Source organism: Pyrus communis, chromosome 3 (assembly GCF_963583255.1).
Source record: "Pyrus communis chromosome 3, drPyrComm1.1, whole genome shotgun sequence".
Taxonomy (NCBI): Eukaryota; Viridiplantae; Streptophyta; class Magnoliopsida; order Rosales; family Rosaceae; genus Pyrus; species Pyrus communis.
In genome coordinates, this window is record NC_084805.1 from 19664751 (window position 1) to 19685647 (window position 20897).

The 20897-nt window shown below is 36.5% G+C and overlaps 5 protein-coding genes across 5 annotated transcripts; 3 read left to right on the plus strand and 2 right to left on the minus strand.

The window, feature by feature from the left end:
• The first annotated feature begins 919 nt into the window (after positions 1–919).
• Positions 920–1557, plus strand: LOC137727405 (large ribosomal subunit protein P1-like). The gene has a single exon (XM_068466272.1). The coding sequence runs from the start codon at positions 1010–1012 to the stop codon at positions 1343–1345; it is 336 nt and encodes a 111-aa protein (XP_068322373.1). The 5' UTR covers positions 920–1009; the 3' UTR covers positions 1346–1557.
• Positions 1558–6139: 4582 nt separating this feature from the next.
• Positions 6140–6937, minus strand: LOC137728379 (F-box protein At1g70360-like). Its single transcript, XM_068467183.1, has one exon. It carries the CDS (start codon positions 6935–6937, stop codon positions 6140–6142), a length of 798 nt encoding a protein of 265 aa, XP_068323284.1.
• A 1842-nt stretch (positions 6938–8779) lies between these two features.
• LOC137727465 (subtilisin-like protease SBT1.2) lies at positions 8780–11211 on the plus strand. The gene has a single exon (XM_068466319.1). It carries the CDS (start codon positions 8780–8782, stop codon positions 11078–11080), a length of 2301 nt encoding a protein of 766 aa, XP_068322420.1. The 3' UTR covers positions 11081–11211.
• Positions 11212–11585: 374 nt separating this feature from the next.
• LOC137729481 (photosystem II reaction center PSB28 protein, chloroplastic-like) lies at positions 11586–12959 on the minus strand. Its single transcript, XM_068468443.1, has 2 exons — positions 12803–12959; positions 11586–12302 (listed from the first exon to the last, which is right to left on the minus strand). The coding sequence occupies exons 1-2, from the start codon at positions 12873–12875 to the stop codon at positions 11833–11835; spliced, it is 543 nt and encodes a 180-aa protein (XP_068324544.1). The 5' UTR covers positions 12876–12959; the 3' UTR covers positions 11586–11832.
• Positions 12960–16016: 3057 nt separating this feature from the next.
• Positions 16017–20599, plus strand: LOC137728380 (uncharacterized). Its single transcript, XM_068467184.1, has 2 exons — positions 16017–16367; positions 20150–20599. Exons 1-2 carry the CDS (start codon positions 16107–16109, stop codon positions 20597–20599), a joined length of 711 nt encoding a protein of 236 aa, XP_068323285.1. The 5' UTR covers positions 16017–16106.
• Positions 20600–20897: the final 298 nt, after the last annotated feature.

The window sequence follows — 20897 nt, forward strand, 5'->3', positions numbered from 1 at the left end:
ATTTGTCTTTTTGCCCTACTTATTGTTTTCACTGATTTATTTTGTTGCGTGGGTTTTGGCTTAGTCCACTTAGTATCTTTTCTTTTCTTATTATGAATAAAATTTGGTAGAGAGGGAACATACAGGGGATTTCTGGATGGAATGGTCCCTCCATTCAGAGCTTTGGAGAAAAGTCAATGCCTTGAACACAACTATTTAATCTCGTCCAAAAAAATCCTCCTCTATAAAAGAAAAAGATAAATTTGACTGGTTGATATGAAATAGCTTAAATAACTTGGAACAACTTGTTCCATGACAGAATTGGATACTCTTCGAGGCAATTTCTCGGGATCCTACTGACTGGACAACATGGGCCGTTGGATCAAAGTCAATGCCTTGAACACAACTATTTAATCTCGTCCAAAAAAATCCTCCTCTATAAAAGAAAAAGATAAATTTGACTGGTTGATATGAAACAGCTTAAATAACTTGGAACAACTTGTTCCATGACGGAATTGGATCCTCTTCGAGGCAATGTCTCGGGATCCTACTGACCGGACAAAATGGGCCGTTGGATTTTGATCAAACGGCTACAATCATTATAACTTTAGAGGGACCCCCTGTTTGTAGCTGTTAGATCAATATCCAACGGCCCATATTGTCCGGTTAGTAGGATCCCGAAGCATTGCCTCGGAGAAGATCCAAATCCTTCCATGACTAACAGATTCCACAGATAATGGGATATCCCTACAGGCTAGGCAACAAATAACGAAGTCCCATAACAAAAGGACAACAGTACTTATTCAGCAACATAAATAACGGCAACCCTTAACAACGCTTAACAATAAAAAAAGACTATCAGATAAAGAAGGAGGAAGACAAGGATTAGGAATATCCCTAAAACTTCAAGGTTTTCATCTCCATCTATAAATACATGCATTTTGTCGTTCAATAGAGATTTAGCTTGACAACCCCAGAAGAGACCCCTCAATCTCAGATATCTCTTCTCCCTAATTTCGGTAAAAAAACTATGTCGGCTTCAGAGCTTGCTTGCAGTTACGCCATTCTAATCCTCCATGACGAAGGCATCCCCGTCACTTCTGAGAAGATTGTAACATTGGCAAAAGCTGCCAATGTCCCTGTTGAGTCTTACTGGCCTGGCTTGTTCGCCAAGCTTGCTGAGAAGAGAGACATTGACGATCTTATCCTGAATGTTGGCGTTGGCGGCGGCGCTGCAGTAGCCGCTGCTGCCCCAGCTGTCGGTACGGCTGCCGCCCCAGCTGCTGCTGCTCCTCCACCAGAGGAGAAGAAGGAAGAACCCAAGGAAGAAAGTGATGACGAGGGACTTTTCAATTTGTTCGATTAGGAGCTCCATTCAGACATGACATATACATAGTCCATTTTAATTTGCTGGTTTTTTTTTAAAAAAAATTGCTGGTTTTTAGTACTTTGAGATTAGGTACCTTATCAATATTGTAGAAGGGCTTTGCTTATTTCATTTTGGCTTTGATATGTAGACTCTAGGTTTAATGTTGAGCATCTAATTTTGAAGATCTTTTGTTTAGAGAAAGACTTGTATGGAATGACTTCAAGTTGGAAAATCAATAGTAATATTGAATTGAATTTAATATTAATATTATTTTTATTAAGTGAATGGAAATTAATTACGGGGAATCATTTTTCTTTCAAGGGGCATTAAATCGGGTACTTATAATCTCTTTGAATAAAAGGGTTGCATCTATTCTGCCTTCTCGATCATAACAAGGCATCTTGGTTCATGCAAAGGCATGACAATGCCTACATAAAGGATAGGGTTTTTATCACCAATGATCCTTGAGATTGACCAAACTTATCATTTTGATCCCTCATTTTCAAAATTAATCAATGTCGTCCCTGACATTCACTACTGCACATCAATTTGGTCCTTCTGTTTAGATTCCGTCAACTATTTCTATTAGTTTGCATGTGGGACCCATAAATCCAATAAAATGGTGAAATGTGGATTACACAAAAGAAGAGTTTTTATTACAAATAGTCTCTGACATTAATCAAACTCCTCATTTTGGTCCCTGACCTTCACTACTGCACATAAATTTAGCCATTCCGTTAAAATTTCGTCAATATTTTTTGTTAGTATGATAATATGGTCCCACTGGTCCAATCATATGGCGCCACATGGATTAACTATAAAAAAATATTTTTTAAGATTTAAAACTAAAAGTACTATAATAAATTAAAAACAAAAACTAAAAGAAAAAAAAGAAGACATCATCGTCCTCATCTAGGTATGCTCAAAAAGAAAAGGAAGGCACCATGACACCACTAAAGCTCTTGTCCTCCGTGAACTCACTTATCATTCTCTCTAGTTGGTTATAATCCTATCAAATTTGAATTTGGATTCGATTTTATCGAATTCAAATTGAATCTTATTTTCCAATCAGGATTGTGGGCGAAAGAAATGTCAGCGCGGAATACTTGCCAGTTGGTTCACTCTAAAAAAAATTAGTTCTTATAGTTAATCCATTTGGCGCCATATGATTGGACTAGTGGGACCATATCAGCACACTAACAAAAAATATTTATGAAATTTTAATGGAAGGATTCTATTGATGTGCGATAGTGAAAGTCAAACACCAAATTTATTGATTTTTGAAACTCAAGGACCAGAATGAAGAGTTTGATCAATATCAGGGACCATTTGTGATAAAAAAAAAATCCTTCTTTTGTATAATCCACGTGTCACCATTTTATTGGATTTGTGGATTCCACATACAAACTAATAGAATAATTGACGGAATCTAAACAGAATGACCAAATTAATGTGTGGTAGTGAATGTCAGGGACGACACTGATTGATTTTGAAAATGAGGGACAAAAATGATGAGTTTGGTCAATCTCATAGACCATTTGTGATAAAAATCCTAAAGGATATTAAGTCGGTTATTCAAGGATGAATTCTAACCTTGGATTTTTAGTTCAATAGTTAATGACAGAGTGCATTCTCATACTGAGTAATTAGAGTGTGTATTGAGAGAGTTCAAACACTATCTGGTTAGCCGTATTTAGTGGATTGGAGTGCTTCTTTTGTAAAGTGATAGGTCGTCGTATCTTAAGACACATTTTCCAATGCAAACTTTAAAGCACTAGTGAGAAGCAATCTTTGTCTTAAAGATATAGTATCAAATATTAGACTCAATCTCAAATTTCAAAATTTTCTAGTCCATACTCATTACTAATGTGTTTGCTAAAGGATTTGCAATTGACCATATGCTATTTAATCGCATAAAATATTTCTTGTATTTTTTATTTGATAATTAAATATAGCAATCAGACATAGTTTTTTCAATATATAGTTCACTGCCACATGTGGCATCCTAATCCAATTATACATTGGGCAGATGGTTCCATTGAACGACATAAAGCTCATCTAGTCACCAAGGGTTTTAATCAGGCTGAAGGCATTGACTATTATGACACTTTTTTCTCCCACTACTAAGATGATCTTCGTCCATTGCCTTCTTGTTGTTACTGCCAGTTAAAAGTGGTCTCTTCAACAACTTGATGTCAACAATGTTTTTTGCATGGCGACTTAGATGGAGAAATTTACATGTCCCTTCCTCTTAGTATTCGGAGATAGGAGGATAATTTTGTGGGTAGCCTCAACAAGTTACTTTACGACTTAAATCAAGCTTCAAGGCAATGGCTCGGCGAATTCACCGGAGCCATTATTGCCATTGGCTTCACCCAATTTAAGGTCGATTATTCACTTTTCACCTGCAGTTCAGAAAAGTCTTACACAGCCTTATTGATATATGTTGACAATATTGTAATTACAAGCAACGATGTTGGTGCAATAAACTCTCTCAAAGACTTTCTTCATACTCGTTTTCTCACTAAAGATTTGAGAAATTTAAAATATTTCTTGGGGATTGAAGTTTCTCGTTCCAAAGGGAGCATCTATATTTCACAACGCAAATATGCACTTGAAATACTCAAAAATCAAGGTTTTTTTGGGAGCTAGACCAGTGGAGTTCCCAATGGAAGATGTCAAACTTTCAGATAAAGGCGAATTGCTCAAGGATCTTGCCAAATATTAGTGTTTGGTGGGCTGGCTAGTTTATCTCACTATCACTCATCCAGACATCACTTATTCCTTACATGTTCTTAGCTGTTTTATGCATGAACCACGACAACCTCATACGAATACAGCTCTCCGGGTTGTCTAATACCTCAAATCTACTCCTAGCCAAGGATTTTTTTTTTTTGGGTCTGATAATAAATTAAATTTGGATACTTATTGTGATTCAGATTGGCCTAGTTGCCCCCATGACTCGTCATTCAACCACTGGGCATTGTGCTTTTTTGTGCAATTCTCTCATCTCTTGGTGCATAAAGAGACATAAGACCGTTTCTTTATACTTTGCTGAGCCGAGTATAGGGTGATGGAAGGTACTTGTTATGACGTCACTTGGCTGAGATTTTTATTGAAAGATTTATGATTGTCTCATTCAGAAGCTTCACTTTTGTTTTGTGATAATCACACGACTTTATATACAACAACGAATCCAGTTTTTCATGAGAGGACACGACATATTGAGATGGATTGCCACTTTATTCGAGACAAGATAATTGATGGCACGACCACTACTCGACATATAGCATCTTTGCAATAGCTAGCAAAAGTTTTTACAAAGTCGTTGGGCAAGGAGAAGTTCTCCATTACGATACGCAAGTTGGGAATTCTTGACCTCCACTCTCCAACTTGAGGCGGAGTGTTAGAAGGTCAATGTTCTTAGTTAGGAAGTTTTAATGTGATTGATTGTAGGAAAAATTAGTATCCGGTCTCTAGTTACTAATGTTCATTGACTAAAACCTTATTAGTTTTCAGATTTTGATCAAAGTCCCTATCATTAATATAATAATAAATTTACATGTCAGTAACATAATTTTTTTAAATAAAAATTAATAATTTATTTAGAATTTTAATACTCACACCTTTATTAAACTCCTAACTAATTTTCAATTCAAAACATTTCCAAAATAAATAAATAAAATAGAATAAGTTTGTACCCATTAGCTTTTTAAAAAAATGTTTTCAATTTTTTAATCTTATATGTACCCATTCATGTAATTTTTTTCAAATTTTTAATCTTAAAATGTATCATTCTTTAATATACCAATTTGTTATATGTAAAATGTACCCCCTTTTTTAATATAAAATCTATTCAATTTTTTTCTAATCCATTTTTAAACTTATATGGGTACATTCTTTTTTCTTTCATTTGAGAATGTATCCATGTCAAGTTTAATCAAATAAATTTACTAATGTTATTAACCTAATATCTTTTTTTTTTTTTTTTTTTTTGTGATTTTGAAGAATGTACCCATTTTTTGGTTAATTTTGATGAATGTACCCATGTAGTATATTTTATTTTAATATTTTTAATCCCACAAATTATGGTTTTTTATTTAAAATCTCATTAATATAAACAACTATAAATTTCAATTTTTAATTTAAAAAATATAGTAATATGCATAGAAATAAATTATCATATTAATTTCAGGGACTTCGATAAAAAATTGAAAACCAACAAAGTTTCAGTCAAAGAATATTCATAGATAGGGACCACATCCAAAGTCTTCCTTGATTGTATTTGATTTTGTATTTACAATTGCAATCCTTAGATTGCAGAATTACCTATTGTACAAGGAAACATGTCGTATATATTCCTAATCCTGACGATCATGAGGCGTAGCTCTAGACTAATTCCACCACCTTCTTCCCTCCACCTCCTGCTTTCATAGACTCCACAGACTCTCTTGGAGCTGACACTCAGGTGACACAAGTATTCGAGCCACAAAAATAGAACACCTCCTACTTGCTAACAGTAGGAGTAGCGGTTCACCTGTGACTCCCACATGGTAAATCAATTGAGATGAAACTCTTAGAAAATTGTACAGTAATAAAAACAAACTTATCCATATAAAATACTTGTTAGCTACTCCAATTTGTCTTTAGATAAGAATGAAATTGTAGAACAAAGACAAAATTCTTCTGCTTTCTCCTTCACTAATGAAAATCTAATATTCATGAAATTAACACTTTAGTAAGCGTTGCACCTTCGTACGGTGTACGCAAATATTATCTCAGCCTTCCACTCTAGAACGAAAACTTGTGCTTCCAGAACTCTTGATCATCATTAACAAGATTTCTCAGCTTCTTACAAACACATGGCACTTTTACAATGTCAACACCAGAAAGTGACTCGAAAATCTTCCTTTTTAGCTCCGGCAGAAGGTCCATAAACACCGTTGGAGCCGGCAAACCCGCCATCGGGCAAAGCTCAATCAGAAAAGGCAGTACAATCTCATCCATGGAAATCTTCCACAATTCCAAAATTTTTTTTTCAGGGGACTGGTGCTGATGCAAATCCCTATCTCCAAGATCCACATCCCTAGTAGCCCAAAGAAATTCAATCGCGGGGCAAAACCTTTGCTCATCCAAACATAGGTGATGGATAGGTGAGTAAAGCCTTAATCGGTAACCGGACAAAGACGGATAGACATTGACAAAATTACCCCTACTCTGAAACATCAACTGAATTCCTCCTCCTCCTTCAATCACGTTGTAATTTCCAATATTGGTCCAACCATTAGACTTTTCAATATTGGTCCAGTTTTGCAAAATCTGAGGGAAAGTGTAGTACAACCACATCGTCTGACTTTGATCCAGTGTTGACCATTTATCCAACAGATGAGGACGGTCCTGATCGTCGGTTTGCTTGCCTGAAATCGGATCGATTGGGACGAAACCAGACTCCAAGAACACGGCATGGACTGCGATGATCAACCGCTCGTGATTACTTCGCTCATCTGCCAACTCCTCCGTCAGTGCCCTCCTCAAGATCATGATGTTGTTTGCCACCGACCCACCAGACCTAACTCCAATTTCTTCCATATTTTTATGTAGTAAAAAAGAATAAAACCACTAGGGTTCGACTTTGACCTAGAAAAGAACACTAGGGTTTTGCAGTCAAACCATGCTCGAAAACGATCTCTCTGTTCTGAAGCAATTGAAACAGCCGTACTAGATCCTTTGTTTTTTGTTGTTGTTGGAAATACTATATATCCTTCTTTAACTAGGGTTTTTTTTTTTTTTTTTTTTTTTGTTTTGTTTTGGTGAGGAGGGGAACGATCCAAAACACTACTTTTCCCCGAAAACTGGTGAGAAGGCCTTTGTTAACTTTCAAAACTGGTGAAACGTTCATAATCCTAAAATTGCCCTCTTTCATTAAATTTTCAAATAAAATAGAAATTCGTAAAAAAAAAAAGAACAAACTTTATTTAAAATATATATATATATATATATATACATATATATATATATATATATTACTTTGTTTTTCTGTTTTTTGCTTTTTCAAATAAAAAAATTAAAAAAATCAATTGCCACACGTGTGTGTCAAGAGGCTAGTTTCATTTTAAGCTAATTATAATATACTTATAAGTGGGAACGCTTGCGAGATCTCAAGGTCGATCTAATGGTCAGTGTGAAGACCTAATGGTTATGATTGGGTCATTGTGTAGTCTAACTCAAATCCGTCCACCCGTTGAAGGAAATTGCAATATAAACCCCTCATGTTTGGATCACTTTTAGAAACAGACACAACATTTCAAATTTTTAATATACCTGAAGTACTAAAACTTTAACGGTTCAAGTCATTGTTGTGTTGGACAAAAATAGGACCAATCCTAATGATCATGATTGAGCTTGAGCCAAGATTAAGAACCTTCGTATTGGTCTTGGCTCTTGGATCTACTTCTTTGCAGTGCCCCATTTGCAGTACCCCATTTGGTAGATTAGTTAAATTGACTGGTCTTACAATTTTAGGAATTTTTAACGAAAATGGCTTCACACAAATTTTTTTATTCAAAAGCATTAATGAACTTTTATTAATAATAAGGATAAAAACAAGAGCGGTGGCAGTATTGTAAATATATTTGGAATTTGGGAAGTGTTGGCAGTATCATAGTTAAGTTGAAAATTACGCTCACTGACAGTATCATAAATAAGTTGAAATTTGGTGGCACTGGCAAGTATTTTTTCATAAAATAAGGTAATTGTTTATTATGAACCTTTGAACCCAAGACAGAAGGGACATGTTTTTCACACAGTCGCTAGGCTCCAAAGTAACAGTGAGTAGTCTTTTTTTTGTTATTTATATTACTATTTTGTATTGTTTTATTGTGATGCTCGAGTTTTTAATTTAGTAGTACTTCTCTTTCCAATCCTAAAAGTATATATAAGATGTCCTCATTTCAAATTTCCGCTTTGTTCAAACTAGCAGCAATGCACATGCTGCATGTGGGAACGGAGCCAGGGAGACCAAAGTAGAGGCGAGAGAGCGCGTTGGTAAATGCAGAGTAGCATGAAGGTAGATCAGCATTGAAAGGCCAACTGATAATATTCTATGAAATCCAAACACCAAACTGAGAAGAAACAAAGATTCATAGAATTGCTTTTAACATAACTGCCTTCCATGGTAATAAATGAAATAAATCTTAACCATAACATCCCGTGAAAAGCTTTTAGCTCAAGCTCAAGCTCAAGCTCTTCACCACTACTAAAGATCCTCGTGATGCAGAGCTCTCAAATTTCACGAGTTTTGTATTTCAACTCAGAGCTCTCTTCTTTTTTTTTTTGAGTCCTCCCCCAAACTCCTTCAAATACCCCATCAATTCTTCCTCAAAATCATGCACTTTCAGCAGCCTAACCTCCGTTTGATCTTAACCTTCAACCATGGAAATCGAAACATTCAAAACCCATCTTTTTGTTTCCATTCTCTTCGTTTGCTTGGTTTCGATTCGTGCAAACACTCTCCAAACTTACATTGTTCAGCTCAACCCTCAAGGTGTGACCAGCTCTTCTTTTGCTTCTAAGCCGAGGTGGCATCTCTCGTTTCTTGAACAAACAATGTCTTCTGAAGAAGACGCTTCTTTGCGGCTTCTGTACTCTTACCATTCTGCCATGGAAGGATTCGCTGCTCAGCTATCTGAGTTGGAGCTTGAGTCCTTGAAAATGCTGCCGGATGTCATTGCAATTAGGCCTGACCATCGGCTCCAAATACACACCACTTATTCTTACAAATTCTTGGGACTCGGCGCTTCAAGTGAAGGTGCTTGGTACAAATCTGCGTTTGGTAGAGGCACGATCATTGGGGTGCTTGATACCGGAGTTTGGCCTGAGAGTCCAAGCTTCAATGATCGTGGAATGCCAGCAGTTCCCAAGAAATGGAGAGGAATTTGTCAAGAAGGGCAGAACTTCAATACTTCAAATTGCAACCGAAAACTCATTGGCGCCAGGTTCTTCACTAAAGGCCATCGCGTAGCTTCATACACACCAGATGGAGGTCGTGAGTATGTGTCACCACGTGATTCTCACGGGCATGGAACTCACACATCATCAACAGCAGGGGGCGCTACTGTCCCAATGGCAAGTGTTTTCGGCAATGCAGATGGTGTGGCTCGAGGAATGGCCCCGGGAGCGCATATAGCAGTCTACAAAGTCTGCTGGCTCAACGGATGTTATAGCTCTGATATCCTTGCTGCAATGGATGTTGCAATTAGAGATGGAGTAGACATTCTCTCCCTCTCTTTAGGTGGGTTCCCCGTTCCACTTTACGACGACAGCATTGCAATTGGAAGTTTTCGAGCAGTGGAGCATGGAATTTCAGTTGTGTGTGCAGCGGGCAACAATGGTCCAATCCAAAGCTCAGTTGCCAATGAAGCTCCTTGGATCACTACCGTTGGTGCAAGCACACTAGACCGAACATTTCCAGCCATAGTTCAAATGGGGAACGGAAAATACCTCTATGGAGAATCTTTGTACCAGGGAAACCATCTTAAGAGAGCAGGGAAAGAGCTTGAACTGGTTTATGTGACAAGTGAGAATAGTGGAAGTGAATATTGCTTCAAAGGGTCACTTCCACGAGCAAAAGTCCGTGGAAAAATTGTGGTTTGTGACCGAGGTGTCAATGGAAGGGCGGAGAAAGGCGAAGTGGTGAAGGAAGCTGGGGGTGCTGCAATGATTTTGGCAAACACAGCAATAAACCTAGAGGAAAACTCCGCCGATGTCCATGTCTTGCCTGCAACTCTCATTGGCTTCAAAGAATCAGTTCACTTGATGGCTTACATAAACTCTACTAGGAGACCGACAGCTAGAATTGTATTCGGAGGTACAGTTATAGGAAAATCCAGAGCACCAGCAGTAGCTCAATTCTCCGCTAGAGGACCGAGCTATTCAAACCCTACAATCCTCAAACCGGATGTGATTGCTCCCGGGGTCAACATCATTGCTGCTTGGCCTCAAAACTTAGGCCCCACTGGCCTTCCAGATGATTCTAGAAGAGTGAATTTTACTATCATGTCGGGGACATCAATGGCCTGTCCTCATGCCAGTGGAATTGCTGCTCTTATACGCTCAGCTCATCCCAAATGGAGCCCTGCAGCCATTAAATCTGCCGTTATGACAACTGCTGAGGTAACTGACCATTCAGGAAAACCGATAATGGATGGAGACAAACCAGCTGGAGTTTTTGCAATTGGTGCTGGACATATCAACCCCGAAAGAGCCATTGATCCCGGGTTGATTTATGACATCAGGCCGCAGGATTATGTCACGCATTTATGCACTCTTGGATACACAAAATCAGAAATTCTTACCATCACTCACCAGAACGTTAGCTGCCGTGAACTTTTGAAGATGAACAGGGGTTTCAGCCTCAATTACCCCTCCATTTCTGTAATTTTCAAACATGGTACGAGAAGTAAAATGATCAGAAGGCAAGTAACAAACGTCGGGAGTCCTAATTCCATTTACAAGCTGGAAGTAATGGCACCGAAGGAAGTAAAAGTGAGAGTTAAACCTCGAAGGTTAATGTTCACAGACATCAGTCAGAGTTTGAGTTATAAGGTATGGTTTATATCAAGGAAGAGAACAGAAAAAGGGAAGATGAGCTTTGCACAAGGGCAGCTGACTTGGGTGAATTCTAACAATAGCTTGAACCGGGTTAAAAGCCCCTTCTCGGTGACTTGGAAGTAAAAGGGCTCATAACAATCACGCCATGAGAGTGGTCGTGGTAGTTCTTCTCTAGGAATCAAAAATCCATTGCTATTGACTCATTGGATTCACAGTTATGACGACTCAAGGGCGAATACCTTATCCTAGTAGCTTTTCGGGGGAGAAAATTTGAGATGTAAACTGTCCTTTTATCATCTGATAGAAGGCAGATACTTTTACTGTATTAACTACAAGTCTTTTATTCTGTTGGAAATCTTTCGACTTATAACTCGTTCTACTTAAAATGTTTCTGCAGTGCTAAAGATTCATGTTACTGTCCTACTGAAATGAATTTACATATAAATCTCAGTATCTTGTATAAGAAACCCCTTCTTAAATCATCTATGTCTCAATTTAACAGAACATGTAACAAAATTTTCAACGCAACATGAAATCCTAGGCAGATATAGAAAGAAACTTACACGGTGTCAACGCCTTAACAAATCTGCATTCTGCAACGACAAGATAAATGGTTGAACACATAGGCTGGATCATCTAATCTGTTACCTTCACCGTATCATTCTTCAAATTACAACAGAGTAATTAAAAGAAAGAAGGCTTTGAAATTTGGGCTTTCTCACCTCTATAACTCAAAATACAGAGTACTGACATAATTCTCAATTAAGAGCAGAAAAATTGGTTGAATCAGAAGGACGATGCTGTACTTGCATTACAGGACACGTGTGGATTAATAAGATTTCCGAGTAAGACAACAGATAAGGATATACATTGCCTCAATTTTTTATGAAACTCAAGCCATTGTCATTTGCATAGCGTTCCATGAATCTCATGAATCTGTCCCAATCTCTCGGAGTTCGCATTATGTACTTTGCTTCTATTCCTGCAGGCTTTCCGTTGACAAATTTGGCGTTAACATCAACCGATGAAAGGACCCCTTCTTCGTCAATCATGTAAAAGCCAGTGATGTCACCAAACTCACCAGAGGAGTCAAACACAGAAGGCTGCTCAAACTTGAAAATTGCCACACCATTTGTACCGTCTTTTGATTTGGTCAGCCTCACATCTGGTATTGTCTGTTCATCGGTCCCTTGGATGAACTGAATTTTCGGTTTGACCATCATTTTAATAGACCTGGATGCTTGAGTACACCGTCTTAATGGCGCCCATTGGGGACGAGACACGCGCAAAGACTTGCCATTGAATGGGGATTCTGCACTTCTATGAACACCCCAACATAACAAGCCTACACAATCAGAACACAAAACGTCTTATGCTATGTTCATAATCCACCTCTAGCTCTTATCACTAATTCGCAATAAGTACATAATTATCGGAAATAGAAAACACAGAAATTATAATTATAAAAACCAATTAACAATTTGAGTGTTTCAATTGATCATGAAGAATTGAAAACCCAATAAACCCTTTTTGCTAGTTCCTCAAAACAATCTCATCAACTTGAAAACTGCTAAAACTGACACAAAGTTTGAAACTTTAACAAAACCCATCAAACAATTTCACCCCATTTGCCCCTTCACCTATAATTTTTCCAAGAACACCACATAGACCTTAATGTACGGAGTTAAATTATGACAACAAAAGAAATCAAAGCATTAACCACATTAAAATTTACTGCTTGGTATTAAATTATGACAACAAAAGAAATCAAAGCATTAAACACAGTAAAGTTTACTGCTTGGTAGTGGAATTACAGCACATGCAGTAAAAAACCAAAAAGAATACCCGAATGAAGGCGTGGTTGCTGCAGACATTGTGAGAGTGGAGAAGAGAACGCAAGTGACTGCAGGGTCGCCATTGCAGAAGTAGAGGGTGGAGAGAGAGGGGGAGAGTATGTGTGTTAAGGAGGAGAGAGGAGTTGTGGTTTGGGGATAGAGTGGTGTGTAACAAGGACAGCCATTCACTCTCAGTACATTCTTGGCTTTTCATAGGATTGGTGGATATACTGGAGAGAGAAAGAGGCTGGCACTATCGAATGCGGATCTTTTTATGGGATCCTGATAATTCGTGAATTATATCAGTTTATCGTATATTATATAATTAAAAATTATTTTAAAATTATTTATTTAAAATTAAATAGAAATAGTATCTAATAAAAATTGATCGTACAATGTATGATAAACGAATTGCCAGAATTCTCATCTAAAGAATTCGGAGAGGATCGTGTTGGGGCACTTTCAACTTGCTAGATTCTGGTATCTTGTTACTTTGCGTCTTGGTCCATGAATACCTGGCAAATCACCACAATTGGACACGTGGCCTGATATATTGCTTTGGGTCCAAGCCCAACAATGGTTCTTAAATGAGGTCTAGCAGCCCAATGTTTCTACTCTAGTATAACTCAACCCAGTTAATTCAGCCCTCAACTCATCGGTGTCTTTTCTCTAGCTCACCTCAAGTTTGTCACTTAGTATTACGATCTAGTTATATTATTCTTCATTTGAAAGTGAAAAGTCTTAGGTTTAATTCTCACCAAAGGAAAATTTAAACCAAATTATTGTCAGCCCATTGCGAGGCTTAGCCCACCCCCCCTTCCTCTTAGTTTAGATGATATTATTTGTTAAAAAAAAAAAAATATTACACTACGGAACATCCACTTAATACTACGGTCTAATGATATTCTTCTTCACTTATAAGTGAGAGGTCTTAGGTTCGATTCTCCTTAAAGGTAAATTTGAACCACATTCTTGCTATCTCATTTTAAGGTTTAGCCCACTCTCCAACCCGTTAATGTAGATAATATTGTTTATTAAGTTAAATATGCAAACTTGATGCAAACATGACCGATCTTTCTATGGAACAAAAACTGTTAGACCCAGCTTTCTAAGTTTCTAGTGTTTTTTCTTTTCGTTGTGTAAATTAAATGTGCAAACTTGATACGTACAGGAGAGTTATTGGTTGTGCTAAGAATTAATATAGATGAAAACATTTTGATTTAGTTCAATTTAGACTTTAAATACCCTTAACTGAATAAAATCATTATTTATAATATTAAAATGTGATACAAATATATGATAAGCCTTACCATTACTCAAATGAGTAACTTCTACATCAAACCGAATAGCCAACGCATTAGCTTAAAAGCCACAAATCAACTTGAAACCCATCTAACTATATTGTTGAATTTCATATGATTTTGGGAGAAATGCGATATCATCCTATATGATATCATCAACCAAATGATGACTTACAAGCCTTGCCACTTGTGAAAAAGCGAATGGATGAATCATATATAGGTAGCTTAATCATTACTTTTTGTGTGTCGTCTACGACTCGTATTTCCAATCTCACATGATTTTTGAGTGATTTAGTTTCCGCAATAAGAAAAAACAAGGGAAACATTTTTTTTTGTTGTTGTGGGGGGGGGGGGGGGGGGTGTTTCAACATGAAGCTATATGTATGTGATTCAATATTTTTAGTGAATAGGATGTTTGATTTCTATCTATGTATCCTGACTCGAGATTCCTAGTTCGAAACTCTTGCTTCTTTTAATTATTATAATAGTTTTGAACTCTTCCATTTTTCCTTGATAATAATAAGGGCATTTTGATATAACATCTCGTTTTTCAATTTTGTGGTTTATACATACATTCCTTATAATTAGAAGATCTTAAATTTAACTTTCATGAATGACAACATAACGTTGGATTCCTAATTACAGTTTATCTATTGTATGGCTTGGTGAAATTCCTAACCCAAAAATATTATTTCAAAATTGTCTTCTAACCTTTTGGTTGTTTTATGGGTGTTGAATCAAATTTAAGTCTACGCCTTGGGTATTGCCAAATGTGGAGGGGCTGGGCCACTTAGTTTGGGGTCAATGACCTCCATCATTGTTTGATGGTGTTTTGAATAATGATGGGATTTCCATCATTGTAATTTGGTCCGATGTGTTAGTCCCTTGTGGCTTTCTATTTTCTTTTGGCTGCGGCCCTGGAAATGTTATTTCCAGTTCTCTAAAAAGAAAAAAAAAATTGTCGGGGGTGGGTGGCGGGGGGAGGAAATTTCAAAACCTTTAATTAGTCAAACTAATTGGAAGAGTTGAGCATTGACTCCCAGATGAGAAGTTTCCTCACGACTGATTTGCCCAAAGATAGGGATGCCCACTATTATGATTATAATTGCCTCACCAACGATTTGCAAATTTCACACAACAAAATTCAACTACTAGTAGTTATGAAAACGAGTAGAAGTGAAGAAAAGAAACTCTAAAAAAAACTTAGACCATTATTATAAGATGAGAACGAAGATCCTAGAAATTAATTTCTTAGTAAAAAAAAAACCAATCAGCTCTGATCTCATGATATTTGTCTCCACTTGATTGTAAAATATTGAAAATTCAACTCAAAATGATATGTATTTATTATGAGCTTGACACAATTTATAGCAACATGACGTTTAATCGGATTTTAATTCTTGTTGGTTTGAAGGGCATCTGAATCTAATTTGAGACACTCTTTGAAAATTGTAATCGTTCGTGATCTCCTTAATAAAATTTGATGCCGTTCACCTCAAAAAATATAGTGTTTACATCCGCAGACGTTGATGAAAATCCAAATAGGCTCAGATATCTTTCATGATGCCTTCCTCCACACAAACTAACCTGTAAGAGTGTGAAATTGACCAGATTGTACGCGCCCACACCAATTCCAAATGTGTGCCTAGTACTCAATTCTTGGTCAATTAATTCACGTTATATGAATCGCAGCTGAAATTAAGTAAAAGAAGAAACAAAGATGACATGAAACACACGCTCACTCAATGAGAATTGTCAATAGCCCAAAAGTTCAAAGTCAAACTCCCTCCAAGTTTGGCTGACGGAAATTAAATAATTGAAGAAAAATAGTACCAGAAATAAATTATTGAATCGAAAGACATTCAACTTTTTAAAATATATAGTGGAGTTTATATATATAGTTTGCTACATATAGGTCTTAATTAGGGCTTATGCTAAAATAAGAAGATGCAAGAATATCAGCCTTTCCGTATAGTTGAGTGAATTTTTCTATCTGGACTTGGAATTAAGAAAATGGAGAAATTACAAGGAAATAGTTTTGGTGATGGGGAAGCCGAAGAGTATGACGTGGTTGTTGTGGGGTCGGGCTACGGTGGTTCTGTGGTTGCCTGCAGGTTGTCAATGGCCGGAGGCAGAAGCGTTTGTCTGCTTGAGAAAGGCCGCAGATGGGAAGCTAAGGATTTCCCAACAGACAGCTTCAAGTTGTTATCAGCTTCGAGGGTTGAAAGCCGGAACTTAGGCCTTAGCCTTGGATCCAAAGATGCACTAATCCAGGTTTGCATGTCCTTAATTTTCATGGGTACTTGTAAAAAAGCAGAAAGTAAAATTTATATTTAATTCTCATATTTATTAGGTGTTCTCACATAACCTCATGATACCATTGATTTAGAGACAAATACTTTAAGTCCCTTTTCTTTTTTTTTCTCTTTTTTTTTTTGGGGGTGTGGGGGGGGGGGGGGGGGGGGGGGAGAGAGAATGGGGGGAGGGGGAGGGGGAGGGGGAGGGGGGGGGGGTGTGGGGCGCGGAGGACCCAACTATACTACTAGAAATTTTGACTTTACCGATAAAATTAGTTTGTCAGCAAAGAGTCTTTTCCGATGAAAAATTTCGTCAACCATTTTATCACCTAAAGCATGTCGCCTAAGAGTTTTCCCGATGAATGTGGTATTTCGTCGGCTAAGTTCAACTTTTCCCGACAAACTCTTTTTTGTCGGCATTTCCATCTTTCCCGACAAATACTATTGTCGATACAATGCTTTTAAGCCGACAAATAAAACTTTTCAGCCAACAAAATGTGTTCATCACCATGGATATTTCCTCGGCACAATCTTCTCTCTTGACAAAATTGGCTTCGTCGGGATAATTTTAATTTATAAAAATAAAAAAATAAAAAAAAACTATAATACTCAGAAACTACATATGCATATCAAAATACAATACGTAAAATTGTTAGAAATAATATTTTATTGATTGATGAATTTCGAATGTACATCTAGAGTGCTTATACAAAAGCATCTGTCACACAATAAATTATCTGTCATTCCTCCAAATTGACTGCCATGTAGCATCACACCACATCTGCACCTGCAAATACACAGAGAGCTGAGCAATATTATACTGAAGGATGAAAGCCTACACTGATACAAAACAAAGCTTAAAATGAACATTGAAAGGAAGAAGAAGTTATAATGCTCGAAAGGAATTAAGGAAGGTATTCTAAAACTATTTTGCAATTGCTCATGCAGAATACGATTGTCTGCTGATTTTATCTGCATGAAAGGTATAGTTAAAGGATGAGTTCGACGACATTTGGAATGTACTGAGCAAATATTATAGCCCCAAACACAGATGACAGCTAAAGTGATAGGAGAAGTTTAGGAATGAAACATTGCCCATTTTGTGTCGATAAAAAAACTGATATATAAAGAATGCACTCACTTCCAACTCAAATCCCTTCTCATTGCACTAGGTCACCACACTCTTAACAGTCTTTTGCAGAAATTATAAGTAATTAAAACAAAGTTTCAGCTATTTGTTGCAAATAGTGAAACAAAATTGTACTACTACTTATGAAGCCTGACCACTTTCTTTAATCCGCTGTTCCAAAACCCTCATTTTCCTTCTCTTTTCATGGATATCATATTCCAAGTTATCAATCTGTAAGCATGGATTGTTAAAATAAACACAGTTCCGCTGCTGCTCAAATGAAGCCGTAAAACTGTTAAACTACTTAGGATGTTGAGTGTTAAATGGAGATCATGAACTAGAAAGGCCTGTAAATTTTACATTATTGCTTGTAAAAACTGATTAGATTCAAATGAACATGATCATTAAAGCCAGAGTACCGCAGTAAGATGGATCCAAATGACAAACTCCACAGATATATTCAATTAGTTCCAATTGTCAATTAATATTGGGTTAAATAGGCCATATCCAGCATTCAACTAACAAGTGCAAGCCACTGTCTCTTCTTCTTTTTTGTTAACCAAGCATCACCCAATTCGACTCATCCAACACTAATTCTCGAGAAAAATAACATACCTGAAAATTGCTTCACCAGAAACTCAATATAAGAAAACCTAACACCAACACAAAACCATGAGTCAGTTGAAAGAGATTGAAAAGAAACCCAAACCCAAAATCCAATACAGGTATTGTGCGAAAGAGGATCTGGCATGAGGGTCATTGTTAGCAATCAGAGCTTAGAAAGAGAGAGAGTCGGTCGTAGCTCAGAGAGAGAAACAAAAAGCACACCTAATCGTAGTGCGAGCGACTGAATCGACTTGGGGGTTAGGAATTAGGTCCGGGTTGGGAACGAGAACAAAAATTGAATCGATTTGGAGTGGAGCGACCGAAGAGCAACTAACTAGAGAACAAAAATTGAATCGATTTGGGGTGTGAGCGAACGAAGAGGGGATTGTTAATTACGAGAGAAGAGAGAGAACAGTGAACAAAAAAGTTTTCAGTTCACAGATAAACATGAAATCTTTTTCATTCTGAAAACAGGAGGGAGTTAATGCCGCTCTTTTTTTAGAACCTCTAACAACAAAAAAGAAATCGTCTGCAATTATGTTATCGGGAAACGTCCAAATTTTGTCGGCGAAAATTGGCATTATAAATTGGTTCTGGCGTGAGTGTTCAGCAACAAATTAAAATATTCGTTGGGAGAGGGTTTTTGTGCTAATAAAATTTTTCTTTATTAGCTTAGAATTTGTCGGTAAAATAATATTTTCTAGTAGTAGCTACTTGGTAACGAGGGAAGGTGAGGTAAGGTGGGTTTGGATGAGGGACTTTTAAGTTTCATAAAATTTAAGGTAAATTTGTTAGGAATGCATGACTAGCTGCTATACATACGAGACAACTTTAAAATGGTAGTTATTTTGAAAGTCATTCGTTTAATGTTTTGAGTAGTTCATTGAAAGTTTGATTGTAATATTTTTTAAGAATCTCAAAATTCCTTGGGATTTTGGAAGTACCTCATGATGACCTCCAAACATAGCATAAACAAATTTCACAACTAAAAATTAATTAGGCATGACAAGTGAATATATGATTGACTCAACTGAGCTCTTAAATTGTTTCTCTATCAAACTTAATAGTTGTAGCCTTTTAGGAACTTTTTTTTTTTTTTTTTTTTTGGAGTTTTAACGAAAAACCCACGGTACTGTTTACTTTAACGAAAAACCACATTTTTACACTAAAAAATTAAACTTGATACTATTCACTTTACCATTTATTTTGTCATTATCCTTAAAACTCAAAGTTTTCAAACCCTTTTCATTAGTTTTCATATTTTTTTTTTTTCTAATTGTTTATAATTTTATTAGAGTAGAGTGTTATAGGGTCGCCATAAAATAGTGTCAAAGCTGGTATAATTTAGAATAGTTTCTCAGTCAAAATATTTTAATATAGTTTGAGAGTATAAACTAAATCATTAGAATTTACTTTCTCATTTTCATATAGTTGTATTCTTGTAAAATAAATAAACAATTTAGGTTTACTTTTTTGTAATCAAGTTATATATACATAATTGACCTCGGTGATTAGCTCACGTCTGGAATATAGTTAAAATTAAAATGGCCTTTTTTGTCGAACAAAATTCTATAGGGAGAGAGGAGGCTATCTCATTCTAGGGACATAACAAACCACAAGCCTCTTTGAGGACTTACAGAGAAGATCTTAGCTCCTTTTTTTGGTATTTACAAATTGTCCACCAAAAAAAAATTACTAGCAATGTGACTCGAACCTAGACCTTGGCCTTTTTTTAATAACTGAAATGTAGTACTTTCCTTATAAGAAAGTTTATAAAACACAGGAAGTTAATAAATCTTAGCAAGACATGTTGAAGAAACATTTTTGTGTAATAGCCGTGATGTTACTTATTATGCGTTATAGTATGAGTTTTTTTTAGAAAATGTGTTATTTCATATAAACTGTACGATATAATATTAAATAAAAAAATAGAATGTTTTATAACATGAGTGCAATAAACAATTTTCACATCGACAAACTATATCACAAAGAAAAATAACTCCACATATATCTTGCATGTGTAGGCATATGAGCAAAACGATTCTGTAGCAGTAGTGGGTTGCGGACTCGGTGGAGGTTCACTAGTGAATGCAGGAGTTATGATGCCGACACCAGTTCGAGCCAGACGGCATCCAAAATGGCCAAAGCAATGGGAAAAGAATTGGGATAGTTGTGAAGCTTCTGCAGCTGCCATGCTGAAAGTACAAAGCCTTCCTGACAAGTTTTCTGCTGCGAAAGTCTTGGAAGATCATATCACGAGTGAAGAAACTTTTGAGACTCCGGTGAGGCTGACTATGAATTTTGACTTTGAAGATGGTCAACGTCCACTATCCAATAATAATCCAATTAAGAAGGTTCAACAGATGAGTAGCTGCTTAGCCTGTGGAAATTGTCTCTCTGGATGTCCTTATAATGCCAAAATTTCTAACGACAAGACTTATCTACTTTCAGCAATCCAGGCATGTCGATCTTAATTATATGTTCATTTTTATATTAATGAATCAATAGTATTGGAAACAACAACTCATTGTTCCAACTTTTGGTTTTCAATTAATGTGACAATTTCTTATTTACTGTATAAAAAAATGAAACACTGTCACATTAGTTAAATTCTTAAAAGTTGAAGTAATAAGTTGGTGTCTATAGCGGTAGTATCACTTAAAGGAGAATTGAACTTTGGACATCTTCTAAAATAGAAAAGAGAAATACTAATCTAAAGAACTAGTTGTTATTGTTAATTGATCATGGCTTTTGATGACAATTGACAAAGCC